Consider the following 20,200-nt stretch of genomic DNA (forward strand, 5'->3'; position numbering starts at 1 on the left):
AGCTTGTTACTTCTTAGTTAGGACAACGCTCGGTCACTGATACATTGTTACAAATGATACATGTGGGTCAAAAAGTATCAGATTCAGTCACTGTGCCAGGGAGAGCTAGGATAGGGCGACACTGACCACCAACATGGCCGCTGCGGGTACATCTGAAGAAGAAATTGGCCACTGTAGGAATGAATACCCCCCCCCCCCCCCCCAAAACACAACGAAACATGCTCTACTTTCTGAAATAAAAATAACATTTAATATCGGGGAGATATTACATGAAACAGCGGAGAGGACCTCTCAGAGGCGCCCCAAAATCGTATGAAAAAGATTTCATTTACAAAAATTTCAAGAAACTGTTTAAAATAAAATATTAACACAAAAAATTACATTCCATCCTCTTCCATGTTCTGTGGTGAAGTGAAAAGAAACCAAATCATCGCCCGCGGCGTCCATTCTGAGCTATGGCTTTAACTTCCAGGTATAATGTAAAATAAAATAAAAATGCACAAGAATTTAAATTTCCTCCATAGCAAAAATATAAAAAAAATGATAAAAAGCAACAAAAGAAACCACAACGACCCTGAATGTGGCCACTAACGTGAGTACAGAACAGGAGGACGGTCAATTCTGACATCATAGGTTGTGGAGGACGAGGTTTAGACGAAGAAGGCACCATCATGACATGAACCAGACATCATGCAAAAACTCCCAAAGATGGTTATGTTTAATCCATCCATGTTCCCCCCAAAAAGTTTCTTAGTGGTCCTGAATCAAGGATCCAGCCCAGTAGGTCGTCCTCTGTCACATGACCGCACCGTAAGAAGGTAAGTAGATGAAGAAGAAGGTGGCAGCATTCCATTATTCATAAGGAGAAGACTCCAACTGAACCAGGCTTCCTCCAGAACATCAGTCTAACATTTGTCAGCACCAGTCTTTTTTTTTTTTTTTTTGTGTGAAAAATTCACCATATTTGTTTAAAAATGTCCACCTAATATGTTTGGTATCAAATCTCCAGTCCTCTCTGGACAAGAACGATGGGGGTTACACCACAGAGCTGGCATCAGCTGTGCTGTTCAGGCTCTCCACCACGTCAGCCCGCTCCATGTTGACCAAGGCTGCACACAACACTTCCAGCGTGGAGCTGTCCTTGGATGACCAGTCAGTAAGAAGAGTATGAACTGGATCTTCTCCTCTACCGAAAGTATCTATCGTGTCTTCTTCATAACCCAGCAAGCTAGCCAGTCGTTGCCAGTCCTTCCCGCGGCTGGTGTCGGTCAAGAGACGCTCCACTTCTTCTTGTTTGTGCGGCGGGAGGTTGATGTAAAGCTTTGGCTCCAATTTGGCTGTTGGGAGAAAAGAGTCAAGGTCACTTTTAGAAGGACAAATGTCACAAACATCTCTGGTTCTACAGGATGATAATGGTCATGAGTTACACATAAACGGTGGATGCTTCTACTCAATGATTGTCTGACAGTCCTGCTCTTTCCCATCAAGTGGACATAAACCCATCATGTATTCGAGCCTGGGGGTCTAAAAGACCAAGAGTTGACTCTGATGAGATTGGCAAAAACAGCAAACTTTATGTTTTTCCTCTGCAATGCAAAACCTGCAACAGGGCCCCCATCCCACCATTTACTGGTGTCTTCTAATGTGGTTCTTCCCCTGAACCCATATAGCTATACCCTTGGTCATGGACATCCTGTTGGAGCACCAGCATCAGACGATCCACCATACCTTTGTTCAGTTGGTTCTGTTCCTGTAGGCTGTGCGTGTCTAGGAAAACTCCACTGTCGCTATGAAGCTTCTCGCCCTCACCGGATGCTGCTAGTTCTCCTGCCCTTTGCTTGGCCAGGAGTTTCTTCTGCTTGCAAGAGACCCAGCTAAAACACAACAAAACAGCCATTTATCCATAAGACTGATAATCTGGTGATAGTCTTTAGAGAACTGATATCCTCCTAGTGGACTCAACATGGAAGACAAGACCTTCAGGTGATTACCCAAGCCACCAGCAAGACTACAGACATCTTGGCTGCTCCTTGCATACATGTCTATAGAATCAACAAAACGTTCTGACCACAGATTCCCAGAAAACCTCTTCATGATCATTCAACTACTCCAAAAACAGTCGACAAGTGACCAGAAGAAGTTAAGCCCACCACGTGATAGATGTCCGACAGGCACCGAGCTTGAAAAAATCATTTCCAACCAAATTTTGATAAAATTGATACTTCTGGTGAAGTTTCCAATCTCTTCTCTAAGTTATGAGGCCTCAGAAATAGAAAAATGGAAACAATGTGATGCGTCATGGAGATAAGTGACTGTTGCTCAGAGAAGCCGCAAAGATTTTGCTTCTGGAAGCAACTAAGCAAAAAGGAAAAGTAGCTACAGAACAGCAAGAGATGAGAATTGTGAAAGACACGGATCTAATCCACCGAGCGGGAGGCTAATCCTATTCATAGACTGGAAATCGGTTGGAACAGCCACAGAGGGGACAAAAGCCTCATCCTATGCGTGGAATGTCCTCCCTACCGAGAGGAGAACGTGGGATAACCAGCCCCCGCCCTCAGAAAACCTTCTCACAGATCTCCTAGAGGGAAGACGGTTTACACCGAAGATGGAAAGTTCCAGGAAAAACTTTGAAGTTTCTCAAGACAATAGAGCAATATCTGGTAACCTACATCCAATGGTTCGATAAAATCACATGATGACATCAGAGGAACTCACCACTTAAAGGCAACATATCCTATGAGCCCAACAACCACCGCAGCCAAGATGGAACAGTAGACAGGGATAATGTTTTTACTATGGTCCTCTGGAGAGATGAACTGAGGGGAGCCGGACATCGTCGTGTTCTCCTCTGTGTGTCCATTGCCATCTGTGTGCGATAGATCTTTATCTGTAGAGAGAAATGGTGCGTTACAGAAACACTACAATAGTAGAGAAGTGGTACTGTGCAGTGTATATATATACAGAATAAGAGCAGATACTGAGGATTACACCCGGTATACAGGACAGGAGAAGTGGTACTGTGCAGTGCCTCTATATACAGAATAAGAGCAGATACTGAGGATTACACCCGGTATACAGGACAGGAGAAGTGGTACTGTGCAGTGTATATATATACAGAATAAGAGCAGATACTGAGGATTACACCCGGTATACAGGACAGGAGAAGTGGTACTGTGCAGTGTCTCTATATACAGAATAAGAGCAGATACTGAGGATTACACCCGGTATACAGGACAGGAGAAGTGGTACTGTGCAGTGTATATATATACAGAATAAGAGCAGATACTGAGGATTACACCCAGTATACAGGACAGGAGAAGTGGTACTGTGCAGTGTATATATACAGAATAAGAGCAGATACTGAGGATTACACCCAGTATACAGGACAGGAGAAGTGGTACTGTGCAGTGTATATATATACACAGAATAAGAGCAGATACTGAGGATTACACCCAGTATACAGGACAGGAGAAGTGGTACTGTGCAGTGTGTATATATACAGAATAAGAGCAGATACTGAGGATTACACCCAGTATACAGGACAGGAGGAGTGGTACTGTGCAGTGTATATATACAGAATAAGAGCAGATACTGAGGATTACACCCAGTATACAGGACAGGAGAAGTGGTACTGTGCAGTGTCCATATATACAGAATAAGAGCAGATACTGAGGATTACACCCGGTATACAGGACAGGAGAAGTGGTACTGTGCAGTGTATATATATATACAGAATAAGAGCAGATACTGAGGATTACACCCAGTATACAGGACAGGAGAAGTGGTACTGTGCAGTGTATATATATACAGAATAAGAGCAGATACTGAGGATTACACCCAGTATACAGGACAGGAGAAGTGGTACTGTGCAGTGTATATACAGAATAAGAGCAGATACTGAGGATTACACCCAGTATACAGGACAGGAGAAGTGGTACTGTGCAGTGTATATATATACAGAATAAGAGCAGATACTGAGGATTACACCCAGTATACAGGACAGGAGAAGTGGTACTGTGCAGTGTCCATATATACAGAATAAGAGCAGATACTGAGGATTACACCCAGTATACAGGACAGGAGAAGTGGTACTGTGCAGGGTCTGTATATACAGAATAAGAGCAGATACTGAGGATTACACCTAGTATACAGGACAGGAGAAGTGGTACTGTGCAGTGTCCTTATATACAAGACAGGAGAAGTGGTACTGTGCAGTGTATATATACAGAATAAGAGCAGATATTGAGGATTACACCCGGTATACAGGACAGGAGAAGTGGTACTGTGCAGTGTCCTTATATACAAGACAGGAGAAGTGGTACTGTGCAGTGTATATATACAGAATAAGAGCAGATATTGAGGATTACACCCGGTATACAGGACAGGAGAAGTGGTACTGTGCAGTGTATATATATACAGAATAAGAGCAGATACTAAGGATTACACCCGGTATACAGGACAGGAGAAGTGGTACTGTGCAGTGTATATATACAGAATAAGAGCAGACACTGAGGATTACACCCGGTATACAGGACAGGAGAAGTGGTACTGTGCAGTGTATATATATATACAGAATAAGAGCAGATACTGAGGATTACACCCAGTATACAGGACAGGAGAAGTGGTACTGTGCAGTGTCCATATATACAGAATAAGAGCAGATACTGAGGAACTCTTTTTAATTTTATACAAAAATACAAAAAATTTGCCATAAAATTTCCAAACAATATATAAAACAATATATAAAACAAGTATATACACTTACCCTACTGGCCCAGCTCCATGCATACTATCTCATTCATACCTACTGAAAAGAGAAAATGAAACCTAGCCTAACGTAAACATCCGATCCGGCTGAACCCCGACTATATACAAATTTATACAAATTGTTTCTAACAGAAAAAAAGACAACTTGTCACAATAAATAATCATACAAAAAAATATCAAACAACAAAAAAATATTTCTTTTTTTTTTGAAATATATATAGATTTTTTTGTATATATTTTTTTATTTTTTTTTCTTTTATATTTTTTTTTTTGTATATTTTTTTGTATTTTTGTATTTCTTGGGGTATACACACACATATATGAGAAAAACAAAAACAAACCTATACTAACCCTACCAATCTATCTATCCCATCACCTTCACCCAGGGCCAACCTCCGCCTCTTGTCCCTCCATGAGGCCAGCCCTTCCTCCACCACCCACACCCAGCCCCTCGCCTCATGTCCTCCTATGTCCGCATAGTCCAGGGCTGGATGCAGGCCTCCCCACACGAAAAAATAAATAAATAAATATGAACCCCCCCCCCCCCCACCCTATCCCACCCAACCTAACTACACCCCACTTACCCTATCATACAATATATACATCTTATAACAACCATATCTATCTATACAAACCAATATTAAAATCCACCCGAAGGCCCAAGTTCAGTCATTTGCAAACCTTTCTTCAAAAACTCATCTTAAATACAAAACAAAAACCTAATGTGAAAGCCTCAGCCCAACACCAGGAAAAGTGCTACTGAGGCTAAGGCACATCAAAGGTGAAGCCTCTCCAGAGGTAAGAGACCCCATCCATACCCACCTTCTCGCACTCAAGAGAGCGAACCTTCGCCAGGTCACCTAGAATGTTCCTACACACTTCTTCCACAGGGAGGACTTTCTGCTGGGTTGAAACTAAACACCGTGCGTTCCATGTGAAGTACCTGACCACTATGCTAACTACAAAAGCTGTGCATGGGTCCCTTCTTCCCAAACCTTTGAATGCTCCATAAGCCCATTCCGCATAGGAGAGGTTGGCTAGCCTAGGCCAGCCAATGGATGCGCCCACCCGTTTGTATACCTCTGTATTAAAGGGACACTGAAGCAGGAAGTGCTCCATACTTTCCAGTATGTCGCCACACTCCTCCCGGGGACAACCCCTTTCATCAGAGTTCCTATACCTCAAGTTGCCCCTTACATACAGCTTCCCGTGAAAGCAGCGCCAAGCCAAGTCCCAAAACTTCAAGGGGATCCTTGCCGAATTTAACAACTGTAAACCCCTGTCTAGATCCCGGCTTGGGCAATCCTTAAGGGCCAGGGGCTTTCGGAAGTGGGTCAACAAGACCCTCTCGTCAAGGGATCTCCTTGACTGGGTCTTGATTTCCCTCACTCCCAAACCCCACTGGCGGATCACCTTCAGAATCGGGGTGACATAAGCCGGAAGATATCCGTGAGGTGTACGCAAATCCTTCACTTGCCCTCCTGTCTCCCACTCCTGGAAGAAAGGCCAAAACCAACCCCTGCAAGAGACTACCCACGGAGGAGCCCTCTCCTTCCAGAGGTTTGCCAGGTTGATCTTAACAAAGGTGTTCACGAGGAACACCACTGGGTTGACCATACCCAACCCCCCTAATCTCCTCGTACGGTATGTCACCTCTCTCTTGACTAGGTTCAGCCTATTCCCCCACAACAGTTGAAAGAACAGACTGTAAACCCGAGTCCAGAGAGGTTCTGGCAAGACACATACACTGGCCAAATAGATAAGCAAAGGGAGAAGGTAAGTCTTGATCAGGTTCACCCTTTCCCTGAGGGTCAAAGACCAACCCTTCCACTGGTCAACCTTCTGAGCGGCGATCGTGAGCCTGCTGTCCCAATTTTGGGTGGGATAATCCCCATGGCCGAATTGAACGCCTAGGACTTTGGCTGACGACTGGGGCTCTGGGAGGGTGTCCGGGAGACCGAAAGATGGATCACCCCCTCCCAGCCAGAGACTCTCACACTTATCCCGGTTAATCACGGACCCGGAAACTTCCGAGTAGCGTTCTACCTCCGACATCACGTATTCCGCCTCCCCTCCCGAGGACACGAAAACAGTGACGTCATCGGCATACGCCACCACCCTCAGAGTGGCTTCCGGCTCCTCCAGACTCATCCTGACTCCCGCCAACGGTCCTCGATCAATCCTCCTAATAAAAGGATCAATCGCAAACACGTATAAGAGCGGGCTCAATGGACAACCCTGGCGGACTCCAGACCCGACCTCAAAAGGGCTGCCAGACCAACCGTTCACCAGAGGGAAACTCTCTGCCCCTGCATACAAGATCTTTAACCAATCGACAAACCCCCCCGGCAGGCCATATTTCAGAAGGACTGCCCAGAGGTACTCGTGGTCAACCCGATCAAAAGCCTTTGCCTGATCTAAAGCCAGCATGTACCCCTTCCAGTTACCCGCCCTACTCTGCTCCACTGCCTCTCGGACACCGAGCACAGCACTAAACGTGCTTCGGCCTGGAACTGAGCAATGTTGGGTCTCCGAAAGGAGCCGGGGCGCAAACTGCACCAACCGTTTAAACAGTATCTTGGCCAGGATCTTTCTGTCCGTATTGAGAAGCGCTATGGGACGCCAATTCTCAATACGGCTCGGATCTTTACCCTTTGATATAAGGATCAGAGCTGACCTCCTCATTGACTTTGGCAGAGCACCCGAGGAAAGGCACTCATTGAATACCTTAGTCAAGAGGGGAACCAAGGAGTCCTTAAAGGTCTTATAAAACTCGGATGTTAAGCCATCCGGGCCTGGCGACTTCTTTAGGGCAAGCCCTTCGATCGCCAGGCTGACTTCCTCTTCTCTGATTTCTTCTATCAAAACGCCAAGAGAGAGGTCTACTCTTGACTCAGGGATGGTTTCAGCCAGGAAAGCCGAAATCCTGTCCCGATTCAGATCCTTCTTCCTCAAGAGGCACGAGTAGAAGGACTTGACGATTTCCAAGATCCCTGATCTGGACCTATCCAGAGATCCCGTACCATCGACCAGTCCCGTCACCAACTTACTTTTCACTGACATCTTACAGTTTCTGTAAGGGTCGGGCGAGCGGTACTTCCCGAAATCCCTCTCAAAAACCAAAGATGTGTGCCTATCGTACTGGCACCTCTTAAGCAAAGATTTCACCCTGGAGATATCCTCTCGGCTACCTCCAGTCGAGACCAGTTGTTCGAGTTTCCTCCTCAGACCCTGATACAAGCGGTACCTGTCCAGGGACCTGAGGCTCGAGAGCTGGCGGAAGAATTTTGCCACCCGATCTTTGAATATCTCCCACCACTCAGACTTAGTGTCACAAAGATCCAGCAACTCTACCTGACTCTGAAGGAAGTCCTTAAAGGATTGTCTCACCTCTGCTTCCTCCAGGAGGGCCGAATTTAGCTTCCAATAGCCTCTTCCCATTTGGGGGGATTCTGCAACATTCAAAGAGAACATAATCATACAGTGATCAGAGAATTCCACCTCTACCACCTCTAAAGGTGAAAAAGTAGTCTCCTCCTTTAAATAAAACCTGTCTATTCTAGACCTAATCTGACTACCTCTATAATAAGTGAAACCACCGTGGCCTGGGGTGTGCCTAATGTGGACATCCACCAGGCGAGCCTCGCTAGCTATGCTATTCAGGGATACACTATCATAAGCCAGCCGGTTTCTGGCGCCTCCCCGGTCTTGGGACCTTGTGACTGTATTAAAGTCCCCGCCAAAGACCACCTGCCGACTCGTAAAAAGGAAAGGTTTGATCCTCATAAAGAGACGCTTCCGATCCCACCTGGTTTGGGGACCATAGATGTTTATCAGGCGAAGCTCTTGACCCTTCATGAGGACATCTAAAATCAAACACCTCCCCATTTCTAACTCAATCACTCGTCGGCTTTCTACTGGTGCGGTAAAAAGAACCGCCACTCCGCTATACGGCTCAGCCGCAAGAGACCAATATGATGGACCACGCCTCCACTCCTTTTTTGCTTTATGCACAGCCGCCAAATCTGGCAGCCTGGTCTCTTGCAAAAATAAAATGTCAGCTTCAACCTGGCTGAGAAAATCAAAGGCTGCAAACCTAGCCGCATCCGATTTAATACTGGCGACATTAATGGTCGCCAGCGTCAACGGAGTGAGTGCCGCCATACAGAGTGATTAAGTTAGACGGCCTTCTTCCTTCCCTTCCCCTTCTTGTTCTTTTTCTTACCCCTCTTGGGGCTACCCCCTAAGGTGGCACGATCTCTTTTGAGAGAGACAGTGGTGTCCATCTCATTAGTCACCACCGCCTCCCCCCTCGAACCACCCTTGTCATTCCCATTACCAGCGTCTGGACCCGCCCCACCTCCCGAGGACCTTGCATCCTCACCGGAGGGAGGCGCGGGCCCCTCCAGAGGCTCCTTCTCTTGCCCCTCCGGCTCCCCACCTTCAACCTCCTCCCCGGAAGAAGAGATCTCATCCAAGGTGAGGTACCGGTTGGAAAGATCCAGGGGAAGAGAGTCAGGATTAGAGAGGTCCAGGGGGGAGCTGGCTTTGCCTTCCACAGGCACTCTAGCCGGGCTAGATCTTTTTTTGGTCAGACGTTTCCTTCTTGTTCTTTTAGACTCTGTCTCACTCTCCTCTGTTGCACTCTCGTAGCAAGAGGACAGAGTCACCTCGGAACGGTCTAGTCTCGTGAGTTCCTTGTTCACCTCGATATCCCCCAGGGTCTCAGCTCTAGGAGAGGCATTCTCTTGGGAGGGCACAGGCATCACCCCAGAAGGGGGTTCCACCTGCCCCCTCTCCATTTGACGCCCCTCCCTCCGTCTCTGCTGGGACGGGCTTTCTTTTCTCTTCATCGACCCCACTGCCCTGTCGCCTTCGCCAGCACTCGCCTCGGCAGTGGGGGCCTCCCGGCTCGCCTCTGCGCGTGCACGAGCCACGTTGGCGACAGAGCGAGGGCAACGACTGAACGGGTGCCCTAGCTCACCACACAGGTTGCATCTAATCTGCCCACAAGATGCAGCTAGATGGCCTTCACCCCCGCACAACGCGCACCTCTGCACTCGGCAGCTGGCGCTGAAGTGCGAAGGGCTGCCGCACTTGTAACACAGCTTAGGCTGCCCCCTGTAGAACACCATGATCCTATCCCGACCAAGGAAAGCAGATGACGGTATGTGGGAAACCGACCCCCCTGAATGTTTCAACTTAATCTGAAACGTCCAGGCACCCGACCAGATGCCAAACTCATCCAGGTTCTTGCTAGGAAGACCCTGGACGTCCCCGTACCTGCTCAACCAGGTCAAGATGTCAACACAAGAAAGTGACTCATTACGGGTCAGAACGGTCACTTTCTTGACCTCATTCTGGCGGGTCATCGCTTGCACAAAAAACCCCTGCCAGTCCGGCTGGTCTTTTGCCAGTTCATACCCAGACCAGAAAAGTTCAAGACCCTCTGGCCGGGCAAAACTGACATCAAACTCCCGGGTGCCATACGGATGTATCAGGGCAAAGATGTCACATGCCCTGATGCCCATCTGAAAGAGAAGCTCCGCCACCCTCTTCCTGGTAGGGCACGCTTCATTGCCTCTCCATTTTAGACAGACAACATTCCGTCTGGCTGACCCAGGGCCGGTTGTGGGGGAGGACCAGGTGGTCTCGCCCCCGCCTTGCTCTCGGAAGGCACGCAGGCCATGCCTGTCTATCCAGAAGGACAGATCCACCTGCTGCCCCCCTACTGTAATGGAATTCTCCCCTCTCCTAAGAGCCTCTAGAAGTTGCCGCTGCAAGTTACCGTCACCAGACATTGGTAATGGGGAGGACAATGGGGGCCGCCCCTCCCCCCCTGCGCCGGCGACCACACCAGCATAACTTCTGCCAGGCGTAACCGACGCAGGAGGGGCAGCCGGACCGGGCCCACCCCCACCCCCCCCAAACCTATCTACAGCAGGTGTCACTCCAGACCCCTCTGAAGGGGCCACATGAGGTGCACCGGCCACTTGTACAGTGGCCGGCCGACCTCCAACATTCACCCCTCCATCAGGGCCCGGGGCAACACCACTAACAAAAACCGTATTCACACAAGTGACCACTTCTTCAGTGGCCACTACCGCACTCTCCCCTCCACCCACACACACTGCTGGGCCAGAGGGGACAGAGGTCAGTTTATTCGTTTTGCCCAGCATTTCCTTGCTGGACACATTTTTAAAAGTCTTTCCTGATTTTTCGGGCCGGCGGGCTGTAGAACCACTGGTCCCAGCCACGCCAGCCTTATCCACTTGACGGACAGCACAGGAGGGAGGGGCGGTGCGCACCACACTCGCATCAGGACCGCCCCCTCCCTCTCTGCCTACAGACACACTGCTCTGAGCCCCTTTGTGGATTTCCGAAGCTCCACCCCCTCCACTCCTGACCACTCCCACTGCGCCTCCACTCCCCGCCGCCACAACAATACCAGCGGAAGGGACTGAAGCGGAGCAGACCGGGGCAGAGGAGACCGGAACCCCGGCAAGGACCTTGGCACACAACTTGGGAGGGGCGGAGGCAGCCACCTCGCACCCTCCCATTGCAACTCCGGATCGGGACACCGCTGTACCCGCGGCCGTACCCCCTCCACCCACAGCCACCCCCACCACCCCCCGTACCCCCGTCCCCCGCCGCCACGCCAAAACCGACAGGGGGGACTGCAGGGCGCACGGGAGCGGCGAAGCAGACCGGGGCAGAGGACGCAGACCCCAGGACAGGGATCCCGGCAACGACCTCTGCAAGGGGGGCAGTGGCAGCCACATCGCCCCGCCGCTCCTCCACCCGGCACTTGTCCAGTGCCCCAGCAGAGGTGGGCGGAGCCACCCGACCACCAACCATGCCCCCCTCGCCACTCGCCCCGGGAGCCTTCCTGTCTGGCCCCTCCTGCTTCTCCTCACCGCCCCTGTTACCGCAAACAGGGACGGCGTCCTGCACCATCTTTGCCACGTCTGTCTCCCCACTCCTACGCACCGGTCCCACAGCAGAGACCGGGCCAGGGAGGATGGTGGGGTTCGTGCCCTGAGCTGGCTTTTCAGCTGGCCCCGGGCACGCAGGGTGGGTCACATAGACATACCTCACCTCTGGCTTTAATGTCTTTGCCTTTCTCTTCTTTCCTATAGGCTCATCTTCTGGTAATTCATTTCCAAAGCAAATGTCCTCACGAATTTTTTGGGGGGACTCCAGGTGGCGTATCTCAGCCATAAGCTGCCCCCCAACTCCGCTGTTCTCACTGTACCCGCCTTCTTCATCAGAACTAGTGGGGGGCAGGCACACCTGCTCTGCGGTGATACCAGTTTCCACAGGTTGCCCCCCCATGTCCGACACTTCTTCCTCACTAGAGGAGTCATCTTCTTGCTGCTCACGGCTTCCAGCCATTTCATTAAATCTTTTGTCATTCAGGAGCTTCTCCTTAAAGGGGCCACTATTCTCCAGAATGGCCCCCATTCTTTCCTGCAGCTCTTTAATAACTTCCTTCAAGCCTTTTATTTTTCTCGATATTTCCGGCCAGTTTTTTCTGGCCGCTTTGTCCACCTTCCCCCTCTCAAGCCTTAGTTGCTCCCTCACCTTCTTAAGGGTCCTATTCGCCTCCTCGAACTCCCGGAGGTAGGCCGCGATCCGGGAGCTGTAAACGGCGATTAGTTCCCGGGGCTTCATGTTGCCCCAATCAGCCTCAACCGGAACCAGCCCATCCCCAGGAGCACTCCGCGTACCTCTTGGAGGGCTACTGTCCGCCCTCCTGGAACCGCCGGCGATGGACACGGCTTCACCTCCGGGGGCTGCAGGGGCCGCTGCACCACGACTCCTGCTGGATCTTCTGACCCCCGGGGCGGAAGATGGAACTGAGGCCGGTAGCTCACCTCCCCTACCTCCCGCCGGCCTACCCCGGGAAGCAGGATCCTGGGTCTTGAGTCGCTTCATAGCCCAGAACCCTACCAGCTCCCTGGGGAGAGAGAGGCAGGGCCTGGGCTGGGATAGATGGAACAATCCCTGGTAGCTTGTCAGCAATCAGCAGGAGCTCCTCCAGACACAACCACACCCGACCAGTGGCTCCTGCACACTGAGGATTACTCCCAGTATACAGGACAGGAGAAGTGGTACTGTGCAGTGTATATATATATACAGAATAAGAGCAGATACTGAGGATTACACCCAGTATACAGGACAGGAGAAGTGGTACTGTGCAGTGTATATACAGAATAAGAGCAGATACTGAGGATTACACCCGGTATACAGGACAGGAGAAGTGGTACTGTGCAGTGTATATATACAGAATAAGAGCAGATACTGAGGATTACACCCGGTATACAGATAACTTTAATCACTGTATAGGACACTTAAGAATAAGGGGTTCCTGAAATGTCCCTCCCCACATCCAGCACCACAATGTCCTCTTATCAGATATTGTTCCCCCCTTTCTGGTTTTTCAGAGATAATAGTTGTAGTTCCCAGTAGAGGCTGGAAATCCTGTCTGCCCGATCACTGGGGTCCTGAGTGGTCATTTTGCCTCACTATGCAGCGACACTTGAGGCTTTCCCAGAAACCATAATAACTTTATCTGAATCTCTGGTTATTATACAGGAGGAAATAGATGACACTTACTGTCTTCCAGTGATGTAAACATCGAACTGTTATCATCCTTCCGTTTCAGAATCGGCACATCTTTATCTGGTGATTAAAAACAAAAATATAGAATGTAAATTAATTCTATTACAAATAGAGTTACATCCTGTATTATACCCCAGAGCTGCACTCACTATTCTGCTGGTGGAGTCACTGTGTACATACATTACTTATTCTGTACTGATCCTGAGTTACATCCTGTATTATACTCCAGAGCTGCACTCACTATTCTGCTGGTGCAGTCACTGTGTACATACATTACTTATCCTGTACTGATCCTGAGTTACATCCTGTATTATACTCCAGAGCTGCACTCACTATTCTGCTGGTGCAGTCACTGTGTACATACATTACTTATCCTGTACAGATCCTGAGTTACATCCTGTATTATACTCCAGAGCTGCACTCACTATTCTGCTGGTGCATTCACCATGTACATACATTACTTATCCTGTACTGATCCTGGGTTACATCCTGTATTATACTCCAGAGCTGCACTCACTATTCTACTGGTGGCGTACCTGTGTACATACATTACTTATCCTGTACTGATCCTGAGTTACATCCTGTATTATACTCCAGAGCTGCACTCACTATTCTGCTGGTGCAGTCACTGAGTACATACATTACTTATCCTGCACTGATCCTGAGTTACATCCTGTATTATACTCCAGAGCTGCACTCACTATTCTGCTGGTGCAGTCACTGTGTACATACATTACTTATCCTGTACTGATCCTGAGTTACATCCTGTATTATACTCCAGAGCTGCACCCACTATTCTGCTGGTGCAGTCACTGTGTACATACATTACTTATCCTGTACTGATCCTGAGTTACATCCTGTATTATACTCCAGAGCTGCACTCACTATTCTGCTGGTGCAGTCACTGTGTACATACATTACTTATCCTGTACTGATCCTGAGTTACATCCTGTATTATACTCCAGAGCTGCACCCACTATTCTGCTGGTGCAGTCACTGTGTACATACATTACTTATCCTGTACTGATCCTGAGTTACATCCTGTATTATACTCCAGAGCTGCACTCACTATTCTGCTGGTGCAGTCACTGTGTACATACATTACTTATCCTGTACTGATCCTGAGTTACATCCTGTATTATACTCCAGAGCTGCACTCACTATTCTGCTGGTGCAGTCACTGTGTACATACATTACTTATCCTGTACTGATCCTGAGTTACATCCTGTATTATACTCCAGAGCTGCACTCACTATTCTGCTGGTGCAGTCACTGTGTACATACATTACTTATCCTGTACTGATCCTGAGTTACATCCTGTATTATACTCCAGAGCTGCACTCACTATTCTGCTGGTGCAGTCACTGAGTCAGGAGTAAGGCCTCTTTCACACGGGCGTCATGTTTTTTGCCCGGATAAGAGCCGGGTGCGTTGCGGGAAGATGCGCAATTTTCCCATGCGAGTGCAAAACATTGTCGTGCGTTGCACTCGCGTGAGAAAAATCGCGCATGTTTGGTACCCAAACCCGAACTTCTGTGGATTGATGTTCTGAAGATTGTATTATTTCCCCTTATAACATGGTTATAAGGGAAAATAATAGCATTCTGACTACAGAATGCATAGTATAATAGGGCTGGAAGGGTTAAAAAAATAAAAAAGTTAACTCACCTTATCCTCTTGTTCGCGTAGGCTTCAGAGCTTGTTGGTGACGTCAGATCACATGCTCCAATCACATGGTCCATCACCGTGGTGATGGAGCATGTGATCTGACGTCACCACAGGTCATTCAGCCCAAGCCCACAGCTAGTAAAGAACAGACCGGGAACGAACTACGCGAACAAGAGGATAAGGTGAGTTAACTTTTTTATTTTTTTAACCCCTCCAGCCCTATTATACTATGCATTCTGTAGTCAGAATGCTATTATTTTCCCTTATAACCATGTTGTAAGGGGAAATAATACAGTGAAAAGACTGTCACCTAGAACCCATGCGTGAAAATCGCACCGCATCTGCACTTGCTTGCGATTTCCACGCAACCCCATTCACTTCTATGGGGCCTGCGTTGCGTGGATTATCGCACCGCAACGCACAAAGAGGAGCATGCTGCGATTTTCACGCAACGCATAAGTGATGCGTGAAAATCACCGCTCATGTGAACAGCCCCATAGAAATGAATGGGTCAGGATTCAGTGCGTTCACCTCACGCATCGCACCCGCGCGGAATACTCGCCAGTGTGAAAGGGGCCTAAGGCCTCTTTCACACGGGCGTCAGTTTTTTTGCCCGGATAAGAGCCGGGTGCGTTGCGGGAAAATGCGGGATTTTCCCACGCGAGTGCAAAACATTGTCATGCGTTGCACTCGCGTGAGAAAAGTCGCGCATGTTTGGTACCCAAACCCGAACTTTTTCATAGAAGTTCGGGCTTGGGATTGATGTTCTGAAGATTGTATTATTTTCCCTTATACCATGGTTATAAGGGAAAATAATAGCATTCTGAATACAGAATGCATAGTAAACCAGCGCTAGAGGGGTTAAAAAATAAAATAAAATTTAACTCACCTTAGTCCACTTGCTCGCGAAGCTGGCATCTCCTTGTGTCTCCGCTGCTGATGAACAGGACCTGGGGTGAGCTGCTGCATTAAATACAGGTTAAGGACCTTCGATGACGTCACTCCGGTCATCACATGGTACGTCACATGATCTTTTACCATAGTGATTCACCATGGTAAAAGACCATGTGATGACCGGAGAGACGTCATCGAAGGTCCTTAACCGATATTTAATGGAGCAGCTCACCCCAGGTCCTGTTCAGCGTAGAGGATACAGAAGGAGATGCCAGCCTCGCGATCAAGTGGACTAAGGTGAGTTAAATTATTTTTTATTTATTTTTTAACCCCTCCAGCGCTATTGTACTATGCAGTCTGTATTCAGAATGCTATTATTTTCCCTTATAACCATGTTATAAGGGAAAATAATAATGATCGGGTCTCCATCCCGATCGTCTCCTAGCAACCGTGCGTGCAAATCGCACGGCATCCGTACTTGCTTGCGGATGCCATCCGATTTGCACACACCCCATTCACTTCTATGGGGCCTGCGTCACGTCAAAATCGGACAATATAGAGCATGCTGCGATTTCAACTGAACGCACAAGTGATGCGTTAAAAACATCGCTCATGTGCACAGCCCCATAGAAATGAATGGGTCAGGATTTAGTGCGGGTGCCATACGTTCGCCGCACGGAAAACTCGCCCGTGTGAAAGGGGCCTAAGGATCACACATCACAATATGCAGATAACCAGAGTAAGCTCCACATGCATTGAACACACAGGGAATGCTTGAAGTTTTCAGCTCTGAAGCCTGCAGGATTTTGAATGCAGCTCTGTAATGCTGGGTATGTGATCAGTGGAGGTCAGTAAACCTCTGCGGCTCCGCTGATCCCCTTTATTACTGTCCATCTAGTTGGACTGATCCTTGTGCTGCCTCCTCTGTCAGGCCCTGCACCCCCTCCCCCTCCCTTACACCCCTCGGCTGTCAGCACCTCGCAGCCGGCAGGCAGATGTTGCACCCCCTCCTCCTGACTTTGAAGTGCCTGTTTGAAGAGGGTCAGAGGATGGAGTCATCGAAAACATTCACATCCCCCCCCAAAAAAAAAAAACTAACACAATGTCTAAGAAGGAAACAAGAAGCCGATACTGAAGGGAAACAGAGTCAGCACCAACCGAGGATGAGGAGGAAGACAACAGAAACTGCAAACCGATTCCAAGACCCTGACATCTTATCTTACAAGCAACAGAACTTATACTCATCAATATACCTAATGTACAGCGGCGTATAACGAGTGCACAGTGCTCCCCCGGAAAGAAAACGCCTCGCTAGTGCCTCCTAATGGAAAGGATTCCCTAGTACCTGATCTAACCTGCACCCAAGGCGTCTCAGCCAAACACAGTCCTACTCCAGACACTGATGAAGAGCAAGCCGCCCGAAACAGCTGTCTGCAAGCGGATATGTCAATGGCAGTTTCTCCTAGTATTTTTTAAGATACAAGGAGAGACCTTCTATAATACTGCCTCCTATGTACAAGAATATAACTACTATAATACTGCCTCCTATGTACAGGAATATAACTACTATAATACTGCTCCTATGTACAAGAATATAACTACTATAATACTGCTCCTATGTACAGGAATATAACTACTATAATGCTGCTCCTATGTACAAGAATATAACTACTATAATACTGCCTCCTATGTACAGGAATATAACTACTATAATACTGCCTCCTATGTACAAGAATATAACTACTATAATACTGCTCCTATGTACAAGAATATAACTACTATAATACTGCTCCTATGTACAAGAATATAACTACTATAATACTGCCTCCTATGTACAGGAATATAACTACTATAATACTGCTCCTATGTACAAGAATATAACTACTATAATACTGCCTGCTATGTACAAGAATATAACTACTATAATACTGCCTCCTATGTACAAGAATATAACTACTATAATACTGCCTCCTATCTACAAGAATATAACTACTATAATACTGCTCCTATGTACAGGAATATAACTACTATAATACTGCCTCCTATGTACAGGAATATAACTACTATAATACTGCTCCTATGTACAAGAATATAACTACTATAATACTGCTCCTATGTACAAGAATATAACTACTATAATACTGCTCCTATGTACAAGAATATAACTACTATAATACTGCCTCCTATGTACAGGAATATAACTACTATAATACTGCTCCTATGTACAAGAATATAACTACTATAATACTGCCTGCTATGTACAAGAATATAACTACTATAATACTGCCTCCTATGTACAAGAATATAACTACTATAATACTGCCTCCTATCTACAAGAATATAACTACTATAATACTGCCTCCTATCTACAAGAATATAACTACTATAATACTGCTCCTATGTACAGGAATATAACTACTATAATACTGCCTCCTATGTACAAGAATATAACTACTATAATACCGCCTCCTATGTACAAGAATATAACTACTATAATACTGCTCCTATGTACAAGAATATAACTACTATAATACTGCTCCTATGTACAAAAATACACCTACTATAATACTGCTCCTATGTACAGGAATATAACTACTATAATACTGCTCCTATGTACAAGAATATAACTACTATAATACTGCTCCTATGTACAAGAATATAACTACTATAATACTGCTCCTATGTACAAGAATATAACTACTATAATACTGCTCCTATGTACAGGGATATAACTACTATAATACCGCTCCTATGTACAAGAATAGAACTACTATAATACTGCTCCTATGTACAAGAATAGAACTGCTATACAGGTCCTTCTCAAAAAATTTGCATATTGTGATAAAGTTCATTATTTTCTGTAATGTGCTGATAAACATTAGACTTTCATATATTTTAGATTCATTACACACAACTGAAGTAGTTCAAGCCTTTTATTGTTTTAATATTGATGATTTTGGCCACAGCTCATGAAAACCCAAATTTCCTATCTCAAAAAATTAGCATATTTCATCCGACCAATAAAAGAAAAGTGTTTTTAATACAAAAAAGTCAACCTTCAAATAATTATGTTCAGTTCTGCACTCAATACTTGGTCGGGAATCCTTTTGCAGAAATGACTGCTTCAATGCGGCGTGGCATGGAGACAATCCGCCTGTGGCACTGCTGAGGGGTTATGGAGGCCCAGGAGGCTTCACTGCAGCGTGGCATGGAGGCAATCAGCCTGTGGCACTGCTGAGGTGTTATGGAGGCCCAGGAGGCTTCAATGCGGCGTGGCATGGAGGCATCAGCCTGTGGCACTGCCGAGGTGTTATGGAGGCCCAGGAGGCTTCAATGCGGCGTGGCATGGAGGCCATCAGCCTGTGGCACTGCTGAGGTGTTATGGAGGCCCAGGATGCTTCAATGCGGCGTGGCATGGAGGCGATCAGCCTGTGGCACTGCTGAGGTGTTATGGAGGCCCAGGAGGCTTCAATGCGGCGTGGCATGGAGGCAATCAGCCTGTGGCACTGCTGAGGTGTTATGGAGGCCCAGGAGGCTTCGATAGCGGCCTTAAGCTCATCCAGAGTGTTGGGTCTTGCGTCTCTCAACTTTCTCTTCCCAATATCCCACAGATTCTCTATGGGGTTCAGGTCAGGAGGGTTGGCAGGCCAATTGAGCCCAGTAATGCCATGGTCAGTAAACCAGTTACCAGTGGTGTTGGCGCTGTGAGCAGGTGCCAGGTCGTGCTGAAAAATGACATCTTCATCTCCATAAAGCTTTTCAGCAGATGGAAGCATGAAGTGCTCCACAATCTCCTGATAGCGGCTGCATTGACCCTGCCCTTGATAAAACACAGTGGACCAACACCAGCAGCTGACATGGCACCCCAGACCATCACTGACTGTGGGGACTTGACACTGGACTTCAGGCATTTTGGCATTTCCCTCCCCCCAGTCTTCCTCCAGACTCTGGCACCTTGATTTCCGAATGACATGCAACAGTCCAGTGCTGCTTCTCTGTAGCCCAGGTCAGGCGCTTCTGCCGCTGTTCCTGGGGAATGCGGCATCTGTAGCCCATTTCCTGCACACGCCTGTACACGGGGGCTCTGGAGGTTTCTACTCCAGACTCAGTCCACTGCTTCCGCAGGTCCCCAAGGTCTGGAATCGGTCCTTCTCCACAATCTTCCTCAGGGTCCGGTCACCTCTTCTCGTTGTGCAGCGTTTTCTGCCACACTTTTTCCTTCCCACAGACTTCCCACTGAGGA

At 47.6% G+C, this 20,200-nt stretch overlaps 1 protein-coding gene across 2 annotated transcripts in view; it reads right to left on the reverse strand.

The window, feature by feature from the left end:
• Window positions 1–227: 227 nt before the first annotated feature.
• LOC122939023 (tumor necrosis factor receptor superfamily member 16-like) overlaps window positions 228–20,200 on the reverse strand; it is a 33,843-nt gene continuing 13,870 nt past the window's right edge. For both annotated transcript variants that reach the window (XM_044294941.1, XM_044294942.1), the window contains 4 exons: window positions 13,390–13,455; window positions 2,719–2,890; window positions 1,729–1,874; window positions 228–1,337 (listed from right to left, as the gene is read on the reverse strand). In XM_044294941.1, the coding sequence (XP_044150876.1) occupies window positions 1,036–1,337; window positions 1,729–1,874; window positions 2,719–2,890; window positions 13,390–13,455 (686 nt within the window). In that variant the 3' untranslated portion in view covers window positions 228–1,035. The remainder of the gene's footprint in view (window positions 1,338–1,728; window positions 1,875–2,718; window positions 2,891–13,389; window positions 13,456–20,200) is intronic.

Source organism: Bufo gargarizans, chromosome 5, assembly GCF_014858855.1.
Source record: "Bufo gargarizans isolate SCDJY-AF-19 chromosome 5, ASM1485885v1, whole genome shotgun sequence".
Lineage (NCBI taxonomy): Eukaryota > Metazoa > Chordata > Amphibia > Anura > Bufonidae > Bufo > Bufo gargarizans.